The 19956-nt window shown below is 42.3% G+C and overlaps 1 protein-coding gene across 1 annotated transcript in view; it reads left to right on the top strand.

Annotated features, from left to right (window-relative positions):
- Positions 1-19956, top strand: part of stau2 (staufen double-stranded RNA binding protein 2) — a 92149-nt gene that overhangs the window by 51893 nt on the left and 20300 nt on the right. The window contains exons 12-13 of the mRNA XM_008301751.1: positions 712-1067; positions 13419-13532. Of these exons, the coding sequence (XP_008299973.1) occupies positions 712-1067; positions 13419-13532 (470 nt within the window). The remainder of the gene's footprint in view (positions 1-711; positions 1068-13418; positions 13533-19956) is intronic.

Below are 19956 nucleotides of genomic sequence, written 5' to 3'. Positions count from 1 at the left end.
TATTCTCGCAAGACCTTTGATCTGAGGCTGAACTCGCTTCCAGGTTCTGTCGGGTCTGTGTTTGAAAAGACAATAAAAGTGGAGCAGGATGCCGGTTATGTGACGGTGCTGTTTCCCATCAAAGATGAAGTCATAGACGCTCTGTTGATATTGGTAGATGCTCCGTTTGTGTCTCTGTGTTTGTGTTTGAAAGTGAGAAAGAAAGAAGGCTGTGTGTATGTGTGTGTGTGTGTGTGTGTGTGTGTGTGTGTGTGTGTTTCCCAGCAGACACTTTGATAGTGCTCGGACCTGCCAAACCACAAGAAACTGTCAACTGCGTTTGGCGATGGAATGCCAGTTTGGGAACACACACTTTTACACACACACACAAATTGACGCAGTTAGGCATATGCATACACAAACACAACGTGGCAGTGTCTCGCAGTGAGTGACTGAGGAATCAGTATACATAGAATTTCAACGCCTTATAATGAGAGCCACACTAACCCCTTTTCTCTCTTCTCTCTCCCCACATTTGTCCCATTCTGTGTCTTTCTAAACCCTGTCAATAATTTAATGTTATTGCTTAATATTTGTTCTCTTCCAACTCTCAAAACTTCTCACTTTTGGTCATTTATCCATTCATCCAAACTTTATTTGCTTACTCTTTCTCTGTCCTCTTCTCTCCCTCATCCTAACCTCCCCCCCTCCTCTCCCATAACCCCCCTCCAGCCCAGAAGGGTCTGCTCCACCTCAGCCCCGACGTCTATCAGGAGATGGAGGCCAGTAGAAAGCAGGGTGGCAGCGCTCCGGGCTCCGGTGGCAGCAGTGGCGGCTCCGTCAACTACATGACCTCCAAAGACATGGGGCCCTGCTCTGCCCCGCTGCCCCCAGGACACCCTCCTTATTACAGCGGCTCATCCTCCTCACCCAGCCCGACCGCCACCATGGCCAGGGAGCTGCTGCTCAATGGTCAGTCGCCCACAGCCGATGCCTCACTGCCCATGAAGGGGAAAAACCTGGCCTGTGGCGTCTCGGTGCAGCCAGCACAGCAGCTGGACTACCTGGCTCGCATCCAGGGCTTCCAGGTAAGACGCAAAGAGGTGGACATCCGGCCGGATTCAGGAAACAAAAGTCTAAAATGTGTACATTTCATGGAAATACTAGTAGCACACATCCTATTTTGCATTCCCATTGGTAGGAATAACACTGCAATTTTCCTTTAAAGTAGTTCAGCTTTGCACATTGCTGTGACTTTGTTTTTCTGAGAGAAAAGCCCCGTTGCGGAGGATTTCATGCTGATATTCATGCGATTGTTTTCAATTTCGCATTTATTTCACTTGTGGAATGTGGGCATGACATTTTAACTGGCATCAATTAGCTCATAAAAGTCATAATTTAAACTAAAAAACACACCCAGTTGGTACAGTCGTACAGTTTGCACACATGCTAAAGTGACAGGACAGATGTTACCGTGACCATGCATAAATATAATCCCCCCTCCTTACACAAGAACAAAAACTGCACATCCCTGCCCTGATTCTTCTTCCTCTAGGCCATTGCTGTAAATTCAATTGTGGTCAACCTTTGTGGTTGTAAATAAGAAAGTCACACACGCACACACACACCACTTGAAACCTCTCCACAGAAGAGACGAAGGCTTTCTTTATCAAAACATTAGCTTTTGCTCTACACACACAAACAGGCAGGTGATGTGAGGTGGAAGTTGCACACGGCAATAGCACTTCTTTCCAGAAGAGTAATGAGAGTGGTTTTCCTACAGTACAGGTGGACTCATGTGAAGAGTCTCGAGTTTAGAGCTGCTCGATAACACCGTTTTCTGTTTCTCGCTGTGGACATTATTGGCAGACTGTGGATTTAGCGCTGGAACTAAACCTCACAGGTGTTTCTGTCAGCACCAGACCGAACACACACACACACACACACACACCCACACACACACACAGACACACACTTGCTCTTAGCACTCAGTGTGCGTCTGTGTCCAAGAGGGAGACAACCCGGTGTCTGTTTTAATCTGTGCCGGCCGATCTGCTGCACATACCACGCCACTGATACCAGCGCCTGTTCATTTAAGCTGCAGATGCTTTTTATCAGTTTGAGCGAAAACATTTTATCTTAACCTGCTGAGGGTTCCTTTGAAAGGCCTTTGTTATTGCTCTGAGCCTTCCTGTGTGTGTGTAACCTGAGAGAGCTCTGCTGCCCGGCCAAGCCCAAACACACTTGTACATATGCGCACACACACACACACACACACACACAGCAGGTTCTGTTTAGTGGAGATGGAAGGGTTCGGTGTGGCCTGTACGTGAAGTTTAAGTCATTGTCGTTCCCAAACTTTACAAACTTTACACATAGTTTTAAATATTTTTTTCCCCTCCGTGCATCCTGACATGCATTTCTGTGAATAATTACACCAACAAGCATCAGTGCGCTCACATATTTTCATGCACTCGTGTGTGTGTGTGTGTGTGTGTGTGTGTGTGTTTCTTAAGTGAAGAATTCAGGCTGTAATTGAGACATGCAGACAATATGTGTTCCATTGAGGGGATGTTTCATATCATGTGGGTTTGTAATGAGAACCTCTGGTTGCTTACGCAGCCATGTTCAGCAGACTTTTTAAGGCTTATGTATTCTTATGTGTTTTTGTGGGCCAAATCACCACAGATTTCTGATGTTTTTGCCAGAAACTGCACTTGTCTGCTTTTCCACTGGTCACATCATGCGCTGCTTTGTGTCGAGCCGGCTTTCTCTCAACCACACTCAACAAGAAACAATCACTCGGATCCACTGTAAGAATTTTTTTTTTTTTTTTTAGTAATTTGACAATAATCTCCTGGTCTGATTAGTAACTTTGTGTTTGTAATGTAATTATGCTATCCAAGTGAGCGGATTACAGTGACCGCCCAACACTGGATTAAAGCAACCAAGCAAGCACCGAGGACATTCTCATAGTGTCTGTTTCATCCATCCAGCCCCACAGACAAAGGCCCGGGCCTACCTGCTAAGCCCTTCTTTTGATTTGATTGGAAAATAGCCTCTAGTGGAAGCTCTAACTGGATAAGCAACAGTGTGTTGTACTCATGCCAGCTTGGAGCAAGGATGCTGGCACTTATTCCAGAGTGTTTGTATGCGTGTGTGTGTGTGTGTGTGTATTTGCTATTAATTTGGCTAGCGTGTTGTTGGCACGGCGGGTATGTGAGCTGGAAGTAGGGCAGAAACAAAAAAGCAGGAGGTAATAGACAACACATGGACCAAGGATGAAGTACTGAGTAACAGCCACGTAACAGATTTCTCGTCGTCCCTGTATCTTTCTCTTTGCTCTCTCTGTTTATTTTTTTTTAAGTCATGGTCTTTTTGCACCTCCTAGCATAATTGTTTCCTCTGTTCTTAATTCTTCCTCAAATTTACCAACTTTTTTATTTTTTTTTTGACCTCGGCATTGCAGTCACCAGCTGCCCATTTATTCTGCCATCACTTTACTTAATTTAGTCATCACAGACTGCCACCGCTTCCTTTTATTAACTGTTAACTTATTTAGAAATGAGTAGGAAAATGTCATATGGACAAATCAGTGATTGATGGAAATCTAATGATTTTCTTCTTTTTTTTTTTAACCCCTTCATAACTTAGCGGAGCCATGGTGCACATCTGGGCTGAGACGTATCTGCTGCTCCAGACCTGTTTTGATTCTCTGTCAGACTTGATTTATTCTGTCTCGTGCTTTCTACCTATTTGCATGAACTTTATTTTGAAAAACCAAGTAGGCTTTTTTTTATTTAAAGTGGGTTGTTTATCAGAGCAGCTCTTTTTGTCTGGCAGAATGTGACAGATTTAAAAGCAAATGCATGAAGGAGAGGGGAGTGAAATGGGCAAAGAGAAGAAGCAAGTGTGGGTGAATGTCATAAAATGCTGCCATTTATGTGTGGGCCAATATTAAATGTTTTATTAGACATTAATAGGTTGACAATCCTCTTTCAAGGATAAAGATAATATTGAAGCCTTCTCATTTCAGTGTGAGTCATATTCTTTGGCAGATTTATGTTACGATAGTGCATCAAATGCATTCTCAATATTGGGATATTAGTGGAGGAGTCACCAAGAAACTGACTCGGTAAAGTGCGGCGTTTTTCATTTTCCAACGTTTAGCCACCATCAGCTATCTCTTTACGTTCAGACACGGTGTTGTGCTGTAGGTCGCCCACGTTTTCGATGCACTCAGAGTGTAATTAATGTGCAGTCACTGCAGTTACGCACACAAAATGTCAGATAACAGACTTGAAGCGCAAACCTCCTTCAGGTCACGTTATCGGGCGCACAGGATGAGTGAAATGTGACTCGTTTCGCCACCTTCGTAGACAGTCGGCCTGCTAGAATATGAACATATCTGTTCCTGTTAAGCATGCGAGAAGGCTTTTAGGCTGTAACACAAAAGCCTCAAAGTGTACTGAACTGAGCAACAGTGAGTTTTATTGCTTATAACTCAAACTTGCAAGTGGAAGAATGCGCTACTCTTTAAATCAGGTCCAATACGATGAAACGAGATAATGTTCTGAAAAAGTTCTATTGATTTAAATTCTAAATTACATTCTGGTTTCCTTGTCCTTTGCTTGTACTGCGTAATCAGATTGACCCAGTTTTGCCCGAGGCGCACGAAAACAAACAATACGACACTGAACAGTAAGCACACTTCTCATTACTTTTGTTGTGCATACTGTAATACCATAAGCCATATTCCTAAGTAACTGGCAGGTACAGTGAATGAGGCACCTTTTTAAACATGAATTAGAAATTACACCCCTCTTGAGATTGTGTTCTGGTTTTGCAATGGAAAATATGACAGAACCACTTTGTGTATCGTAGCACAGACTTTAACCAGCTTGTACAGTTTTGATGACCTACATTAGGCATAACGTGACAGATTACTTGTGTTGCTTATGCGTATGCGAGGTGTTCAGAGATGGATTTCTCAAAAACATGAGCTCAGGATCGCTCTTAAGAAGTGCAGCAGTCATCACTCGCTCATATGGGTTACATGTTCAAATTTTAATGACGCAGGCTGTTGCAAAATCTAAGAAGTGACTTGAGATGTTCTTGTGCGTATGGTGCATAAAGGTCAGCACGCCAGACTATCATTCCATATTGTGTCTATAGGAGCTGAACTGTACTGTATCTACTGTATCTATCAGCTCTTTCCACCGTCCAGAGCAATAACACAGCAGAGATATCAATCAGCCGAGTTATTTTATCTAGTCACGGCAGGCTTAACGCGGGAGATGGATTTATAGAAAAGGGAGGGTTGTGCTCTTTGCTGTGCTGGAATCAGAACTTTTGTGTTGGAAATCCCATGTTAATGAAAACACTATCCTTGGCGGGTGGCTGGTGTTGATATCCATTCAGTGCAGTTCCCAGGATTTCTCACACTTTTGCGTTGTTTGTTCTTCTCTCTCTCCGCTTCCTTCTTTGGCCGTGTAGAAAAACCACTTCAAATGGTGCCGACTACACCTTGTACCCTGCCTGGCAGTTTCTACAACCCACCCCCCCCCTCTCTTTTTTTTTTTCCACCTTCTTCTCTTTCTCCTGCCTCCCTGATCTCCATTGCTCACTCTCATCTCTCTGTATCAACATCAAACGCCTGATCTGGTACAAACGTTCAAAGAACTCTAACAGTTTGTTTCCAACCTCCTTGTCATCATCTCATTCCTCTACTTTCTGTTTACTCTGGGATTTGCGTTAGAAAATACATTTTGGGATGGCTAATCCCACCACGTTTGATTTCTGCGGCAGTGTGATGGCTTCCAGCTGCACTCTGCGGCATATTTGTGTGAAGAGCGATCTTCGAAAACAAGTTTTGTCGGTGGTATAAATCAGACCGCTAATGCTGTGCTGGCTCGGCGAACCGTCTCTCTACTTACATGGTGGCCCTCTGTATGCGTGTTGGTGCGTATGCCTGCGTCTGTGTGTGTTTGGCAAAACTGAGTGATGATGTTTTTACACCACAATCAAGCCCATTTGCAAACCTTTAAATCAAATACCCTCAAGTGCCAGCACAGCATATTGCAAATTTGAATATGCAGCATAATCGTTTTCTGTTCGCCTTTGTTCTTTTGTATTTCAATAGTATTGATCATATTTCATGTGATTCTCAACACTAGGCAGCGATAGCGGTTGTGTGCCAGCGCGCTCTCTCTGCATGGGGAGATGGAGGGTGTGTGGCACTTTGTTTGGAATCCAAAACAATTCGCTTCTTTATCTGCACACTAGTCGCTGTTCTCAGAAATACTCTGGACTGCATTCTTTCTCCAGTCTGAACCCCTTATTGACTAAGTGAGCTCTTTCACAAACTGCAGACAAAGTCCCGAGTGTTTTAATGACAACTTAATGATGAAAAATAACATGATATAACTGCCATTGTGTGGTATTTCCTGTGCCCAAATCACTGGATATTTTGTTAATGCTAAGACAACAGTGGTCAGAGAACAATACACTGTTATGAGAGTATTGTCTTGAATGTTTTTTTTTTCCAACTAAAGAAAATATGTTGCACCAATAGTTTGGTTTTCTCATACTGTGCAAACATGGGAAAGCAGTTTACATCGTTTTTTTTCCCCTTGATGAAAAAATAGTGAAAATTGAAAAAGTCTGCTCTGAAACCCAGTGTTGACAACGAAATGCTCGTATTCACGTTCGTGCTGAGTGTTAGAATATGGCGCATCAATATCACTCTAAGATTACTAAATATGAAGCCGCAGCCAGCAGACAAATTCAGCTTTGCATAAACACTGCAAATGGGAAACGGCTAGCCTGGCTCTGTCTGAAAATTTTAAAAAAAATTCACCTGTCTCGGCAGCCTCATGGTAACAATAAGACTTGGAGAATTTACTGCGCCTGGCAAAGAAAGACTCCGCATCTGCTGGCTGTAACCTGGTTTTTTAATATGAGACTGGTGCCAGTCTCTTGACAAGAAGGTAAATAAGGGTATTTACCAAAATGTGTGGTAATATCCCTAATTTTCAGTTCACATAGCACCTAAAATTTTGAAAGAATACCTCTGTTGTGGGAAGAGAAAAGGCCAGTTGGAGGAGCCAAGTGGATCAAGCCAAGTAGAAGGAACTTCTTAAACATGAAACATGCACTAGTGTTTTTCTAGCTGTTGGAAAAAAAACAAAACAAGTGGATAATCACAGTCATGCTTGAAGTATCTCCATATGATTTGTTGAACCGCAGTATAGTCAGACTAAAACCTTCTGACAGAACTATTTTTGATTTCTGACAGATATTGATTAGATTATAATTTGTTTTAAATAAAGCTTCAGTTCAGTATTCACTGTGTAATAAATGTAAAACATGTGATGGAGCATTACCGCATGACGCGCCATCAGAAGCGAGAATGTCACACAAGGAGGACGGCATGAAATGTAAAAGCTTTTGCACGACACTCTGAGTCAGACGTGCAGTTGAATGTACGTGATGTGGCTGTTAAATAATGAGACTTAGCTAAACCACATTATGCACGCCTCAGCCAGGTCGTGTTTGTTGGTAAATACTCAAGCACGAAGCACCTTTGAAGTTTCAATTTGTCTGAATGAAAATTAAATTACGACATTTGCCTCATTATGTAATAGCCTCATGCTATAAACTTCAGCCTTTGTGATTTGGTTATTGCTTCAAAGTTTAGATTTGAAGTCAAATAATTGCTCCGCTCCAATCAGACCTCTGGTTGTTTTATAATTTTAGCACCAAACCTTGTGTCGATGCCTTATTGAGAGTTTCTGGCATGAGTAACAAAAGACTCCACGCTGCTGAAACAACAGCCTTCTGACTGTGCAGGAAATTAAAGCTAATCAATTTTGTCAACGTTAACTGCATTACGTGATTGACATGTTTGATTGCATGAGACAGACTGTGGTTTGTGTGATTCTGGTCACTCAGCACACTTAGGCTATTAACATACTCAAGTTGTGCACAATGGAGTGGCTCCCACAGAACATGGAACATGTTTTGTCTCAAGACTTCTCTCTGTGATTCAGGCAAAGTACACTTGAAGTTTGTAGAGTTGCAGCTTTGTTTGCCCTCAACCTCCTGCCATTAATACAAGCGAAAGGTATATTGACAGTGTGCTTCAAACGCTCTTGACCTCTCGGGTCCACGTTGAAGTGGCGCAGCTCGAACTTCTAATTGTTCCTCACCCACAATGACGGCGTCCTTCAGCTGAAAGGGCGAGGTTGTTGTAGTAAAGTCAAAGTTACTTAACTGCTCTTGGGCTATTTACCGCCTGCACTCGTGGAAGCTCTTAGTCTTGCAATGCTTTTGTTCTGTGGTTTTTATCTGGAATAACACACCAACACACCTAAGTATTTGTTTTTGTAATTACGTTGACCACATTACGTAACATAGTCCTCGTGATATGGATAATTTGTGTGCCTCTTTGCCTTCGTGTATTTGTTGTAGCGGACATGCATATTTGTGGACGTCACGTACATTCTGAGCGTGCTTGCTTGAACTGTGATCGCTTTTTTAGTTTGTGCATGCTCATGTTTGTTCGAATGAAGAGGAGCGCTGGAAGAGGAGCCATCCAGCTTTAGAAGCCAGATGTCAGAGGTCGTTCCACATTAGTGCCGCCGATCAATCGCGGGACTTGCGTAACTCTCCTGCTTCTTTGTCTCTGAAGGAAGTGGATTAGACGCTGTTTTCTGTGATGGGACCTGGGATGATTAGTTGGGCCTGTTTAGAATGCATGCACTCACAGATGCATGCAAACACGCACTCAAAACAGACAGGCTGGATGGGAGAATAGACTGTTTGTTTTTAAGATGCTCGTTATTTTAGTTTCCGCCAAATCATCACAAATGAGATGATGCCATAATGTTCTTTGATGCTGGCAGATCAGGCGACTTTCTTTCCTGCCTCCAGGTCAGACTCACTGGTAAATCCTCAACATAATCAGGCACTTTGACTGTTTTATCAAAAAGCCACCAAGAGAGAAAAAAACCTCCAAGCGATGTTTTGGTGACCTGCCAACTTTGCTGTTTTAACCAGAATTTGGCTGGTGGCTGGAGTGCGTCATGTTTACTTATATTGTCCAGTATCACATGTGGTGTGTCACTGGGCACTGCAGGCTTACAGCGGCAATGTTTCCAGATCCAGCTCAACATCTCTAATAGGACAAAGAGAAAAACAAAGAGAAACTCAAGCGCATCAGGGAAAGACAAAGAGTAATTCACCAGGACTAAGAGTCTTGAGCCAGGGGATCACCAAATTCATTAGGATACTTTGTTCGGGGCTTTGTACCAAATTTCCTGGCAATCCATCAAATAGTTGTTTAGATATTCCAGCCTTTAAAGTGATGAACTGACTGACACACTGTCTTAAAAATCTCTTTAAAAAAAGCAAAAAGTGACTGAAACCTTGAGAGGAAATTCAGAGAGAAGGCTGTCGTCCTGAATAACTTTACCTGTAAATGGGAGAACAGAATGCAGTAATATATATTTAAAATATACAATATCATTAAAAAACTCATAATAATAGGTTTCTGTTAAGCTTATTAGAAAAATACTGTCACATAATAGAAAAGAACTCACCCTCCTACCTGAAAATAGTAATTAAACACATTAACAATTTACTTAACAGAGTTCCCAATGTGTGATGTGAAGGTTTCGATGAAATGATTAGATTAGATTAACTTAATATTAACTTTTATCACGACCAAAGGAAAAACTTCCTTTTGTTATTTGATTACACAACCTCGTCCAGCCTCGTGTTTACCTTGGTGGTTTCCATTAACTAAACATTCACACATGCAGGGCCACGCTCACGCAGAAAAGTTAAGAATTATTCGAAACTTGATATATCCAAGTGTATATCTCTTTACAGTGAGAGGCTGCGAGAGAACACATATTTCCTCCAGCACCATTAAAGGGCCTCACCCTCAGCTGGAGCTCTGACAGCTCGCAACAGATGAACCGAGCCGAGTGCCCGCTGATCAGACAGCATGATTACACCATACATCACAGAGTCGGGCCACGGCGCTTCGTACTACCTACATGGACCAGCATGCAGGACAGTTACACACACACACACAAAGTTGCAGACATTTGTTTTCACACACTAAAACGTAACCACACAGTCCAGACGTCTTCACACCGGGGCTTTGGTACCTGATATTGATTTAGTTTTTGTTTTTTGATGAAAATATTTATTCATGTATATATTTGAGAGAATCTAAAAACATTTTAGTTTGGCTTTTTAGTCTCATTTTAGTGTTTTTAAATGTATATCCTCGAAGCACTTTGATGCAACAGCTGTCGCCATTTTTGTGTATGGTTGGTTACCGTGGCGACAGTTGCTATTCTTGTCTATCCCGAGGTTAATGGAAAAAGGCTTCTTCCTGTCTGTCTCGCTGGTGCACCAGACAGACTCGCTTCAGTAAATCCGAGTTTTTGTTTCCAACCTGTGAACTGCTCTCATCTCGTCCTCACCTAGCATTAGCATTAGCATCAGTGCAGCTATCTGATCTCTCCGCTGAAGACCAGCAACATCTTTCAGAAGATGGTCACTCTCTTGCTCATGACAATCCTGTTTACTAGCTGAGTTTAGCTCAAGAAGAGATACTAAATAAATGTAAATCATTCATACAGGTGATCAGCAATATTTCTTTAATGAATATCGAAAGGATGATTTCAGTAATAGTCACTTGATTTTTATGGCACCTGTTAAGAACAAAGTCACAAATAAAACAAATGTCAAATTGGACGAATTCTAAAAACAAATTCAAACAAATAAATAAGATCCTATGCATGTAGTATAACATGATAAAATAGTTAAGTCAGCAGTGGTTTTATCAAAGTGCCCTTCAGTAAAGAGGATTCTGATTGGCTTAATAAAAGTAACAAGTGTAAATATTTGGATCAAGACCCTGCAGTGTCATCTATGGTGTGATTTTACATGAGTTCATTTGTTAGATGAAACCCAACAAAGGTTAGATGAAATACTACTTCACCTGACGGTAATACATATTAACCTGAGACCCCATAGTGGTGTTAATTATGTAGAAAACCCCAAACTAGTAAATAATATAGCTGAGACTTCTACAGTCGTATGAATGACTCTTTACTTCTTAAAATGACATGAAAGATACGAAAGATATCCGACTAAACATCCACATCACCTGTGTTACATTAGCAGTGTTACATTAACATTAGCGTACCGTTTTATAAACGTTGGCTGCTGCCTGCCTGTTTTGTTCCTGTTTCTTCCGATTATAATTCGTAGGTGAGTTTAGTTCATAAATCCAAGTTTTCAACGTCAGATTACATAACTGACAGACACATGTTACTGAATGTAAGGTATTTCTTATTAACAGCAGTACAACAGGTCAAACATAAATCGAAACACCTGAACAACATATATTTTGGACAGTGGAAGAAATCTGAGCAGGTGCTGCAGTGTGTGTGATTCAAAGCAGCTCACTGAATAAAACTTTGCATTTAAACAGTGTTTCATTTATTAGTCTTGAACATTATTGTTTAGTTTTTCAGATCTCATTTAAAATGTCACTTTCTGTTAAGTTTTGCTTTTTGTTGTGAAAAATACATCATCAACAAATATTTTTCCACATCGTTTTTATTGGCAGAAATTAATCTCAAGATTGTGGAAGAATCTGAATTTTTTAGCTCATTCATTTATTTCCAAACTCTCTGACATAGGATTCTGGTTACCAAACTGTTCTTACCCCTAAAAAGCACCCCTACTCTTATTTTTCACTCCTCTTTCTTTCTTTTGCGCTCTCCTTAATGTTGAAGTCTGGAGAATTTATTGGAGATTAACTTGTCAGGGAAGGCTTTTTCCATGGCTCGCTTTACTGCATTCATCATTCATACACATAACAGATAGCATTCCACAATTTATCACCGTGGGCCCATCTCCTCATCAACAGGTGTGTGCGCACATGCAAGCCAGTTACGTATGTGCGCGCTTTTACACAGCGTCACATGATTTCTCATATCTTCGTAAGCACATATTCACATCTCTGTGTGTTTGTGTCTGTTATGATGAGAGTGTGTCTTTATAGGCAGACTTCCATGTGTCTGGCTGCTCTGAGCATAACTCATTCGGAGAGAGACGCACACACACCATCCTCTGGAAGCTTTCAGTCACAGGTCGTATACAGCACACTCGGGCGCGCATACATGTGCGCACACACACGTTCAACATGTATAGCCACTAAATTATGGGCTAGATAAGATGAAACTTTGATCTAGTGAGGAAAGTTAGCGTGCGCAAAGGAAAATGCACCTGCAGATGCAACACACTGACTTGTGTTTTATGGCGCACGGTTTCTGTTGATTAACACGAGGTAATAATTTAAAACCCCTCAGCCAACAAAAATATAGAGACAACGTCGTTGTACATAAATTCAGCACATGCTGACATAAAAATGGTGAATTTGAGCTTGTTGAACACATCTTTCTATAATGTTGACCTTCACAAAAACTGTTTATCTACAGAAGTATATAAAATAGTTTGTGTATTATGATTATTGAATGCATTTCAGTTGTAACAAATTCCCCTTATTATGGCCCACAAATTCCAAAATTGCCCCTTTTTATTCTGCCTGATTTATCTGAGTAGTTTAAAGTGCAGTCCATTTGTACTGTTGAAGCTTCAGGCTGTTATAGCTTTAACCTTCCATACCTGCTGGCTTACTTTTTTCCTTTTGCTCACTGAAGTGTAAATCCAATTTGAATCAGAGACGTCCTCTCTTGTTCTTCCTCTTCCTTCGCCTCTGTGCATCAGTCAGATGTTTCTCTTCTTTCAGGTCTCACAGTTATTTGTGCTATTTATTGAGATGCCCGTAGCTGTCTCGGGCATAAGTAGGCCAGGCAAACACATGCACACGCACACAGATAAACACATGTGAATACGCATGCATGCACAGATTGAGAGCCAATGAGAAGTAGGGCAGACAAGCAGGCAGTATTACCAAAAGCCTCGCATCTCAGGAGCAGACTGTCCCAGAGGAGCATCATGTCATAACAGTACTGATTGCACAGCATTTAGGAATGCCTGCAGAGTTAACCTCTCAATGATGAGGGGTCGCCAGTGATGTAATCACCCCCTCTCTACCCTCCTCCTCCTCCCCCCCTGCATGCTGCACATACACACCCTTGCATCCATTCCCCTCCGTTGCCATCTCTGCATGGTGTGGGATAATTGTCCACAAATGCTCTGTGGTGGCAATTAGACATGCAAGATTTCCTCTCAAGCCAGCCACTTCCAAAAACACAAAACTGTATCCCACCGAAAGCGTGAGATGCTCCAGTTCCCTTTTGTTTCGTGCATTTACCTGTTTGTGTTTTTTTTTTTTTTCCCTATATTGATTTGTGAGGTGACTCATTTTATCTGCTTTTCCCTTCCAGGTGCAGTACAGTGATGCGCAGAGTGGTAAGGATTTTGTGACCTATCTGACCCTCTCCCCTGTGCAAATGACTTTCCATGGCACCGGGAGCACCCTCCAAGCCAGCCATGACCAGGTATGTGTGTGCATATACAGTGTTGTGCCTACACATCGAGAGTAAAGTGTGGATACTCGTAAATATACACAAAAACTTATTGCTTCTGGTATTTGGCAGGTAAGTTGCTTGCCAAAGTAAAGTTGGGAACACCTAGTTCTTGTAGATGCTGGAGATTGTTGATTACACCCATGATGTGCTCAGGTAATTGCAGTGAGTGACAGTGCATTCCGTAAAATTCAGGGACAAACGGCTTCCAACAAGTTTCATAAATCATTTTTAGGAATGTGTCAGGAAGCGTTTTAGTTTGTTTACATCATTAACCTTTTGTCCTTAATCTTGTCTAAACACTTCAGTGGATAGTAAATGGGATATCGTTGCTGCAGAACTGGATTTTCAAGTGCAGTGCAGTTGAATCAAAAACTTGATGGCAGTATCAAGTTTATAGTAAATCTTAAACTGTAAATATTACCTGTAATTAATTTTAGGTAATAACTCAGTAAATAGCATATAAAACTTTTACTGCTGCTCTGTGGTTTCTTTTTGCCAGCATACAGTATACAGTCATTGTAATAACCCTGCAACAACCCAGTTGTGTCCAAAAATATCAGCCAGCCTCTGTTCTGTAGCTTCACCTGGTGTAGTTACGTGAGGCGTATACTGTATATAGTGTAGTAGACAGGGTATATTATGGCAAATCCCATCCTGTAATTAAGCCTCGGCTCTGTGGTTTTGTTATTAATCGCCAGGGCATCGGAACCACCTGTGATAATAATTGCATTTCTTTCTGACAGCCTTCTGGTCCTCCCACACACGCCCACCAGTCCGCCGTGATTTTCAATTCATCAAAGTAATCCTCATCCAGAAATCTGATTGACTATCTCGACAACTTGGGGTGGACCCCTCATTCTGTCTCCCTCCCTCTCTAGTTTTCTCCCTCACTCTCTCTCGCGTACTCCCCGTATTCAGAAGGAGCTTCTTTGTCTTGTGTTGCCCAAGCAGAAAACCAGTTGCTTACATTCTATCATCTAAACATAGGACGCCCCTTTGTTCAGCACTCTTCAAAGCTTTAATAAAGGGCTGGCCCGGCCCCGAATGGGACAGCTGACAGGGGGCTAGTGTCGCCACCGCTAACTGAGAGCCAAGCCAATATAGGCCAGTCAGGTCTGCGTCCTTTGGACCTGTTGTTGCCAGGAGCACTGGGGCATGACCGACTGTTAGAGAAGGCCTTTCTTTTCCTCTTCTCAGTACAGTGAGGAGTATGACCACAAAGGGAGCACCTAACAATAAGGGGTCACCCTCAGCAGCCCCTCAAGCCCCAACACTTGAACAGTCCTGAAGGCGTCACACATTTGGTCAGCTTTACCATGATGCTGCAAAGACGGTGGCAGAGATGTGGGAGCTGCTTTGACGATAGGCCTGCTGTCCACATACCAATAAGGCCCTCAGAGTTACCTGTAAGTCTGTAATAGTAGGTTCCCTCATCTGTTGGTGGATCTCAGGCAAGCTGTTGCACAATTCAGACCCATCTGAATCGCTGAATAATAGTTTATTGGAGCTCCATGTGTTTCCTATGCCACATGTTGGCCTTGGCAACCACTCACACGAACGCTCACTATGCAATTTAATCTGTGCAATTAGACATTGTAAATCTGATGGGATGGAACAGGGGATCTCTTTACTAAGAACCGATAAAACCTTTCCTGGAGCCTGTGTCTGGTGCTGCACATAATTAACAACACTAACGTGTGCTAACTCCGCTCAGATTCTTTACACATCTCTCTGGGAATTTCCTGTGGTGTTATCTGTGCTCTCTCATGGAGGTTTATGTCAGGTAGACCAGAGCAGCTGATACAGATCAGCAGCCAAAGGAAATCCTCTCCACACCTCTCTGCCCATGATGTATGAAGGAAAGATGTGTGAGATATGGACTACAGTTATGAATGAGTTTGCAAACGCAAACTAGAAAAGACATCATTTAATTTCTATCTATTTATGTGGGTTTGGCATTTAAGCCTTTTCTTGGCCCCTTTAACATGTATTTAACTAAAATAGTGAATATCCACGTCCAGATGTCAGGTGCTGCTATAGAAGTGTTAAGCAGTTGTTTTGCAATAAAAAAAGATCACAGTTTGTTAATATCAAACTTACACAAATTCGCCCCAGGCTGTAGCACAATGATCTGAAGAAAGAACACATGGTCCCAGAACCCCTAACGTTGTTTTTTTTGGGTTATCTGCAAGAGATGCTATCAGATCATTTAATGAAAAAGAAATTCTATCAACAGATGCGAATAGGCCTCCAATAATAATGCATAAATTGACCACATTGTTATTTAAACTCAAGGAGCTCATAATTCTCTCGCTAAAGTATGCTCCTGTTTCTGTCTTCGCTCTAGGACGGATTGTACCAGCCAGTCTTAGTAGTTCTTGGCTTGTGTCACACTAGGGATTTCATTATTAATAATTAAGACGTGTTTTTCGCTATCGAACGATACTGGTTGCTAGAAAACACAGCTCTCTCGAATTAAATTGAGTATGTAAAAAAGTCCCTGCAGCTGCAGCCAGCTGGGCAGATGTATAGCATTTTATGGACAAATGGCATGTTCAACCTTATTTTGTTAGATTTTTATATGCATACGAGGAGAAATGTCCGTCTGAGTGACAAAATGCTGGACAGTTATGCTGAATGTACCAGTTTAGTAGGACATTAGGATGTTTCATTCAAAATACAAACTGTTTATTGTTAAATTACCTTAAATTTGCATTTGTCAGCCACTGTCCTGACACTTTGGCAGTTCTTTTTACCAAATGTAAGAACTTAATTTTATTGTAGGTTTGTGTATCTTTGACAAGCTCGTCTTCACAGCAAACTTTGCAAACACCTCCTGACGCTGCAGGTCATATCTTCCAGTTAACACGGTGAGACACGCACCTATTTTGTGTACATTTGGACATAATTGGAAGAGTGTGTCTGTAACATGCCGGATGGAATGTGGATAGTAAAGGGTTATTAATTAAACACTTGTAAAAGGCACAGGTTGACAGTAAAAGCTCTGGATATCCTCCTGTGAATGTTAATGATGGAGAGCAGAGGTGTTGTCTGTCATTTTCACACCGTCTGCGCTGTATCAACAAGTGCACGTACCCACAAGCACCTACACAGCAGTGGTGAGGTGCCATAATGCTTGGCCTTGTACAGACATTCCTGGAGGGCTTGTACGTATGAGAGATATACAGCTGAGTGCTCTTTCTGACCTCATGTGCCATCTACTCGGTGCCATCTGCCAAACACATGTGAGCCCGCAGTCTGCTATGTGAGCTGAAACAAGCCTGGAGCGAAAGATGTTTGTCAACACGTTTTCTATGCCGGATGTAACTGATTTCTAATGATAGTCTTTACTTGCAGCAACATCTTAAACTCAATAGATGGAAAACGCGGCGCTGACGGCTCTTTGAACAAACAGAAGTACGATGACTACATTATGTTTAACCCTGATCTTTGCACATGTAAGGCCTGTCTTATGTTCCCATATTTAGCCGTGGGTTTATTTTTAGGTGACCCCTTGTTTAAAGGGCGGTCGAACTTACAACCACGAGCTACTCCATCATCCCAGACTTCCAGCTTTACTGTGTGCTCAACACTGTCAAGGTCATATCAGTTTTGCTCAGTTAAATCCACCCTTACACAATTGATATGTCTGTTACAAGGCCAAATTACAGGCCAAGGCAGTGGGATATATTTAGAGATTTTTTTGACTGGACTACATGCTTTTTAGACAGACTGATTTCTGTGTTTGTTCTGCAGAGCTGAAGTAACTCTCTGGCACTCCCTCTGTGGCGGCAGTGGGACACCAGGGGGGCCGAGGCCCACTGAGCTGTGTGTGAGGTGTCGCTGGTCCAACATGAGTTGCCCGCAATCGAAGATGACAGGGTGACTGTTGTCTGCCACCAGACTCTTGTGTGTGTCTGTGTATATTAGGGTGTGTGTGGGGTTGCCTTGCGTGCAGTAATGTCCTCAGCTGAGCTACCCTGGGTCCCTGGGGCCCTGTCTCCCAGATTGTCAGCTGTGGCTGTTTGATTTTCCTGCAGCAAGAGCACTTTTCGGCTGATTTGATATGACATGTTGACCATAGTGTATCGGGATTAAAATGTGTTGTAGACATGCTTTCAGGTAATGAGGGCCTCTTTTTGAATTATTTTTTTCCTGGATTTATTTCTTGTAAATTGCACCAGGCTATCCAGGTCTCTCTGGTGTTTGTCTGTAGTTTTTCATCAAGCCGTTGAGCAGAGTTTTCCATAACTTCCCTGTGAACTGACTGTGTTTACTGAGGTCGTGCCGAATCGCCTCGTGAATAAGCTTCTACCAAGGCCTACGCTACCTTACCAAAACACCATTTGGTCACATGTTTGCTCACTCGAAGATTTTTGTTTTCTTACACCAGATTCACGCACACATGTAGATAACCATGCCCTTAGGTTACACAAACCTCCCTACAGAAACTAAATATTAGACAGTCCTGCTGAAATTAATTGGGCATCTGACCTTGTCCTGGTATGTGGATTTCTGCTGCCAGCGGAGTTGTGATGTTCAAACAAAGGATAAGGGGACAGGGCTGTAGGGAGTTTATAATGAGGACTGGTGGTGAGGAGTGTATTTATTTATAAGTTGTGCACATTCCTGCTGCAATTTTTTAGTTTTTTTCCTAGAAATGTTTTGAAAACACTAGATTTGTTTTTAAAAAACTGAATTTTGGGCTGCCGCAAGAGGGTATGGAATAGGTTATGGCGGTGCCACCACAGACGCCTGAGATACAGTTTGATTTATTTTGTAGTGTCTGAAATTTTTGAGGTTGGTGACATAACGTTGCCGCCTTACCAAGGGGCAATCCCACTCACTTGGCCACATTTAAGGGCGACTAGTGACTAGTAAGCGATCAAACCGTGTTTACTGCATTAGCTGAAGTGAGGGAAGGGAGCGTGACAGTAAGGAAGCATTGTGGTAGATAGAAGAGGATAACTGATGCTTGGTCTGGTGACTGCTGGCATGGTCTTCAGAGATCCCCCATGGAGCTCAGGAGAACAGCAGGAGAGGGAGCTGCAGAGGGGCGGAGGTTGTACAAGCCTTGTGTTTGAAGTCTTCCTTCCCGACTGGAGCGCAGACGTTACCCAAGGCTGGGCTCCTCTCAGGGGGTCCCGCCGGAGTGTTACCCAACCAGGCAGGCAGCTGTTGAACAGCTTCTTCTCCCTGCTTATCTGTCTTGTCTGTCTCCTCTTTATGTACCAATGTTGTGTAACCAAACACAGCACCTGGACGTATCCTAAATCACAGAATGTGGAGAAAACAGGGAAGTGTGACCTAATCTGCATCTCCAAGGCCTTAATGTTTTGGTGAATGTGAACACTTCCAGGTTTCTAGAACTACACTCATTACCTTCAGGCAGTCTTCTTTAAACACAGCAATGTGTCACCGAATCAGGGAAACGTCAGTCAAATAAGCTCACCGGTTTTATGAGGACAACTTTAGAAACTCTTATTGAGTTGTTAATAGCCGTACGTCTATAATTTAAAAACTCTTCTGATGCATCCTGTCAGGATTTCGCTGCATTGTTTTCTGCTGAACATCATGCTGACACAAATTCTTGGGCCAAAACAGCCAAGATCTTGAAAGGAACCTGTAAATACTTGGCTGATATCAAGTCATACTAGAGTGTAATGATCCAAAACCTGGCTTGCAGCAGCATTCATTGGTTGCTCAGCCAGTCCAAGAACTGCTCTGCTAGAAATGCAAATACTATTTGCAGCGCATTACTGTCAGTAGTCATTGCAGACTGCCATTTCAAGTTTTGGCAGGATGTTTTGTCTTGATAAAACCTATGATGCAGCCTTGTCTTCATCATAGGTCTGTCTGTCGTAGGAATTCTTCTGCAGCTCTGTGTTGTTGTGTCCAAACACAAAAAAACAAATATAACATCAACTTATTTGCTATTGCATATTTATAAAAATGCTGAGTGATGTGAGCCACACTCAGTAAATTCTTGCACCTTCAAGGCCATTTCATGGTTTCCACATGCACAGACCGACGCAGATTTCCAACGTGGACAGCAGATGAACATGCAGTTCTATTCATACTACAAATGCAGTACTTGTCCGTTTGCCACTGCGTAGATAAATCGGATTGTCCCTCACATCAAACACAGAAAAACACACATGGCTCGCGTGGATGTTTCGTCAGTGATTATTCCTGGAGTGTGCCAAGTGCTGTGGAGTAGTATGCAGATGGAGTTTGCTGCCTTTCTGAAGAGTTTATAACTTCCCTCTGTGTTTGGGTGTCACAGATCGGAAAGAATGTACCAATCAAAGCACCTCTAAAGTCCAGCAGTCATTACTTCAGTCACAACATTTTTAATGATGAATTAGGAAGGTGTGGACGCTGGCAAAGCTTC

The sequence above is a fragment of the Stegastes partitus genome, unplaced genomic scaffold (genome assembly GCF_000690725.1).
Source record: "Stegastes partitus isolate 25-593 unplaced genomic scaffold, Stegastes_partitus-1.0.2 Scaffold1706, whole genome shotgun sequence".
Classification (NCBI taxonomy): Eukaryota; Metazoa; Chordata; class Actinopteri; family Pomacentridae; genus Stegastes; species Stegastes partitus.
The sequence above is the reverse complement of the archived record's forward strand: the minus strand, read 5'-3'. Positions and strand labels throughout refer to the sequence as shown.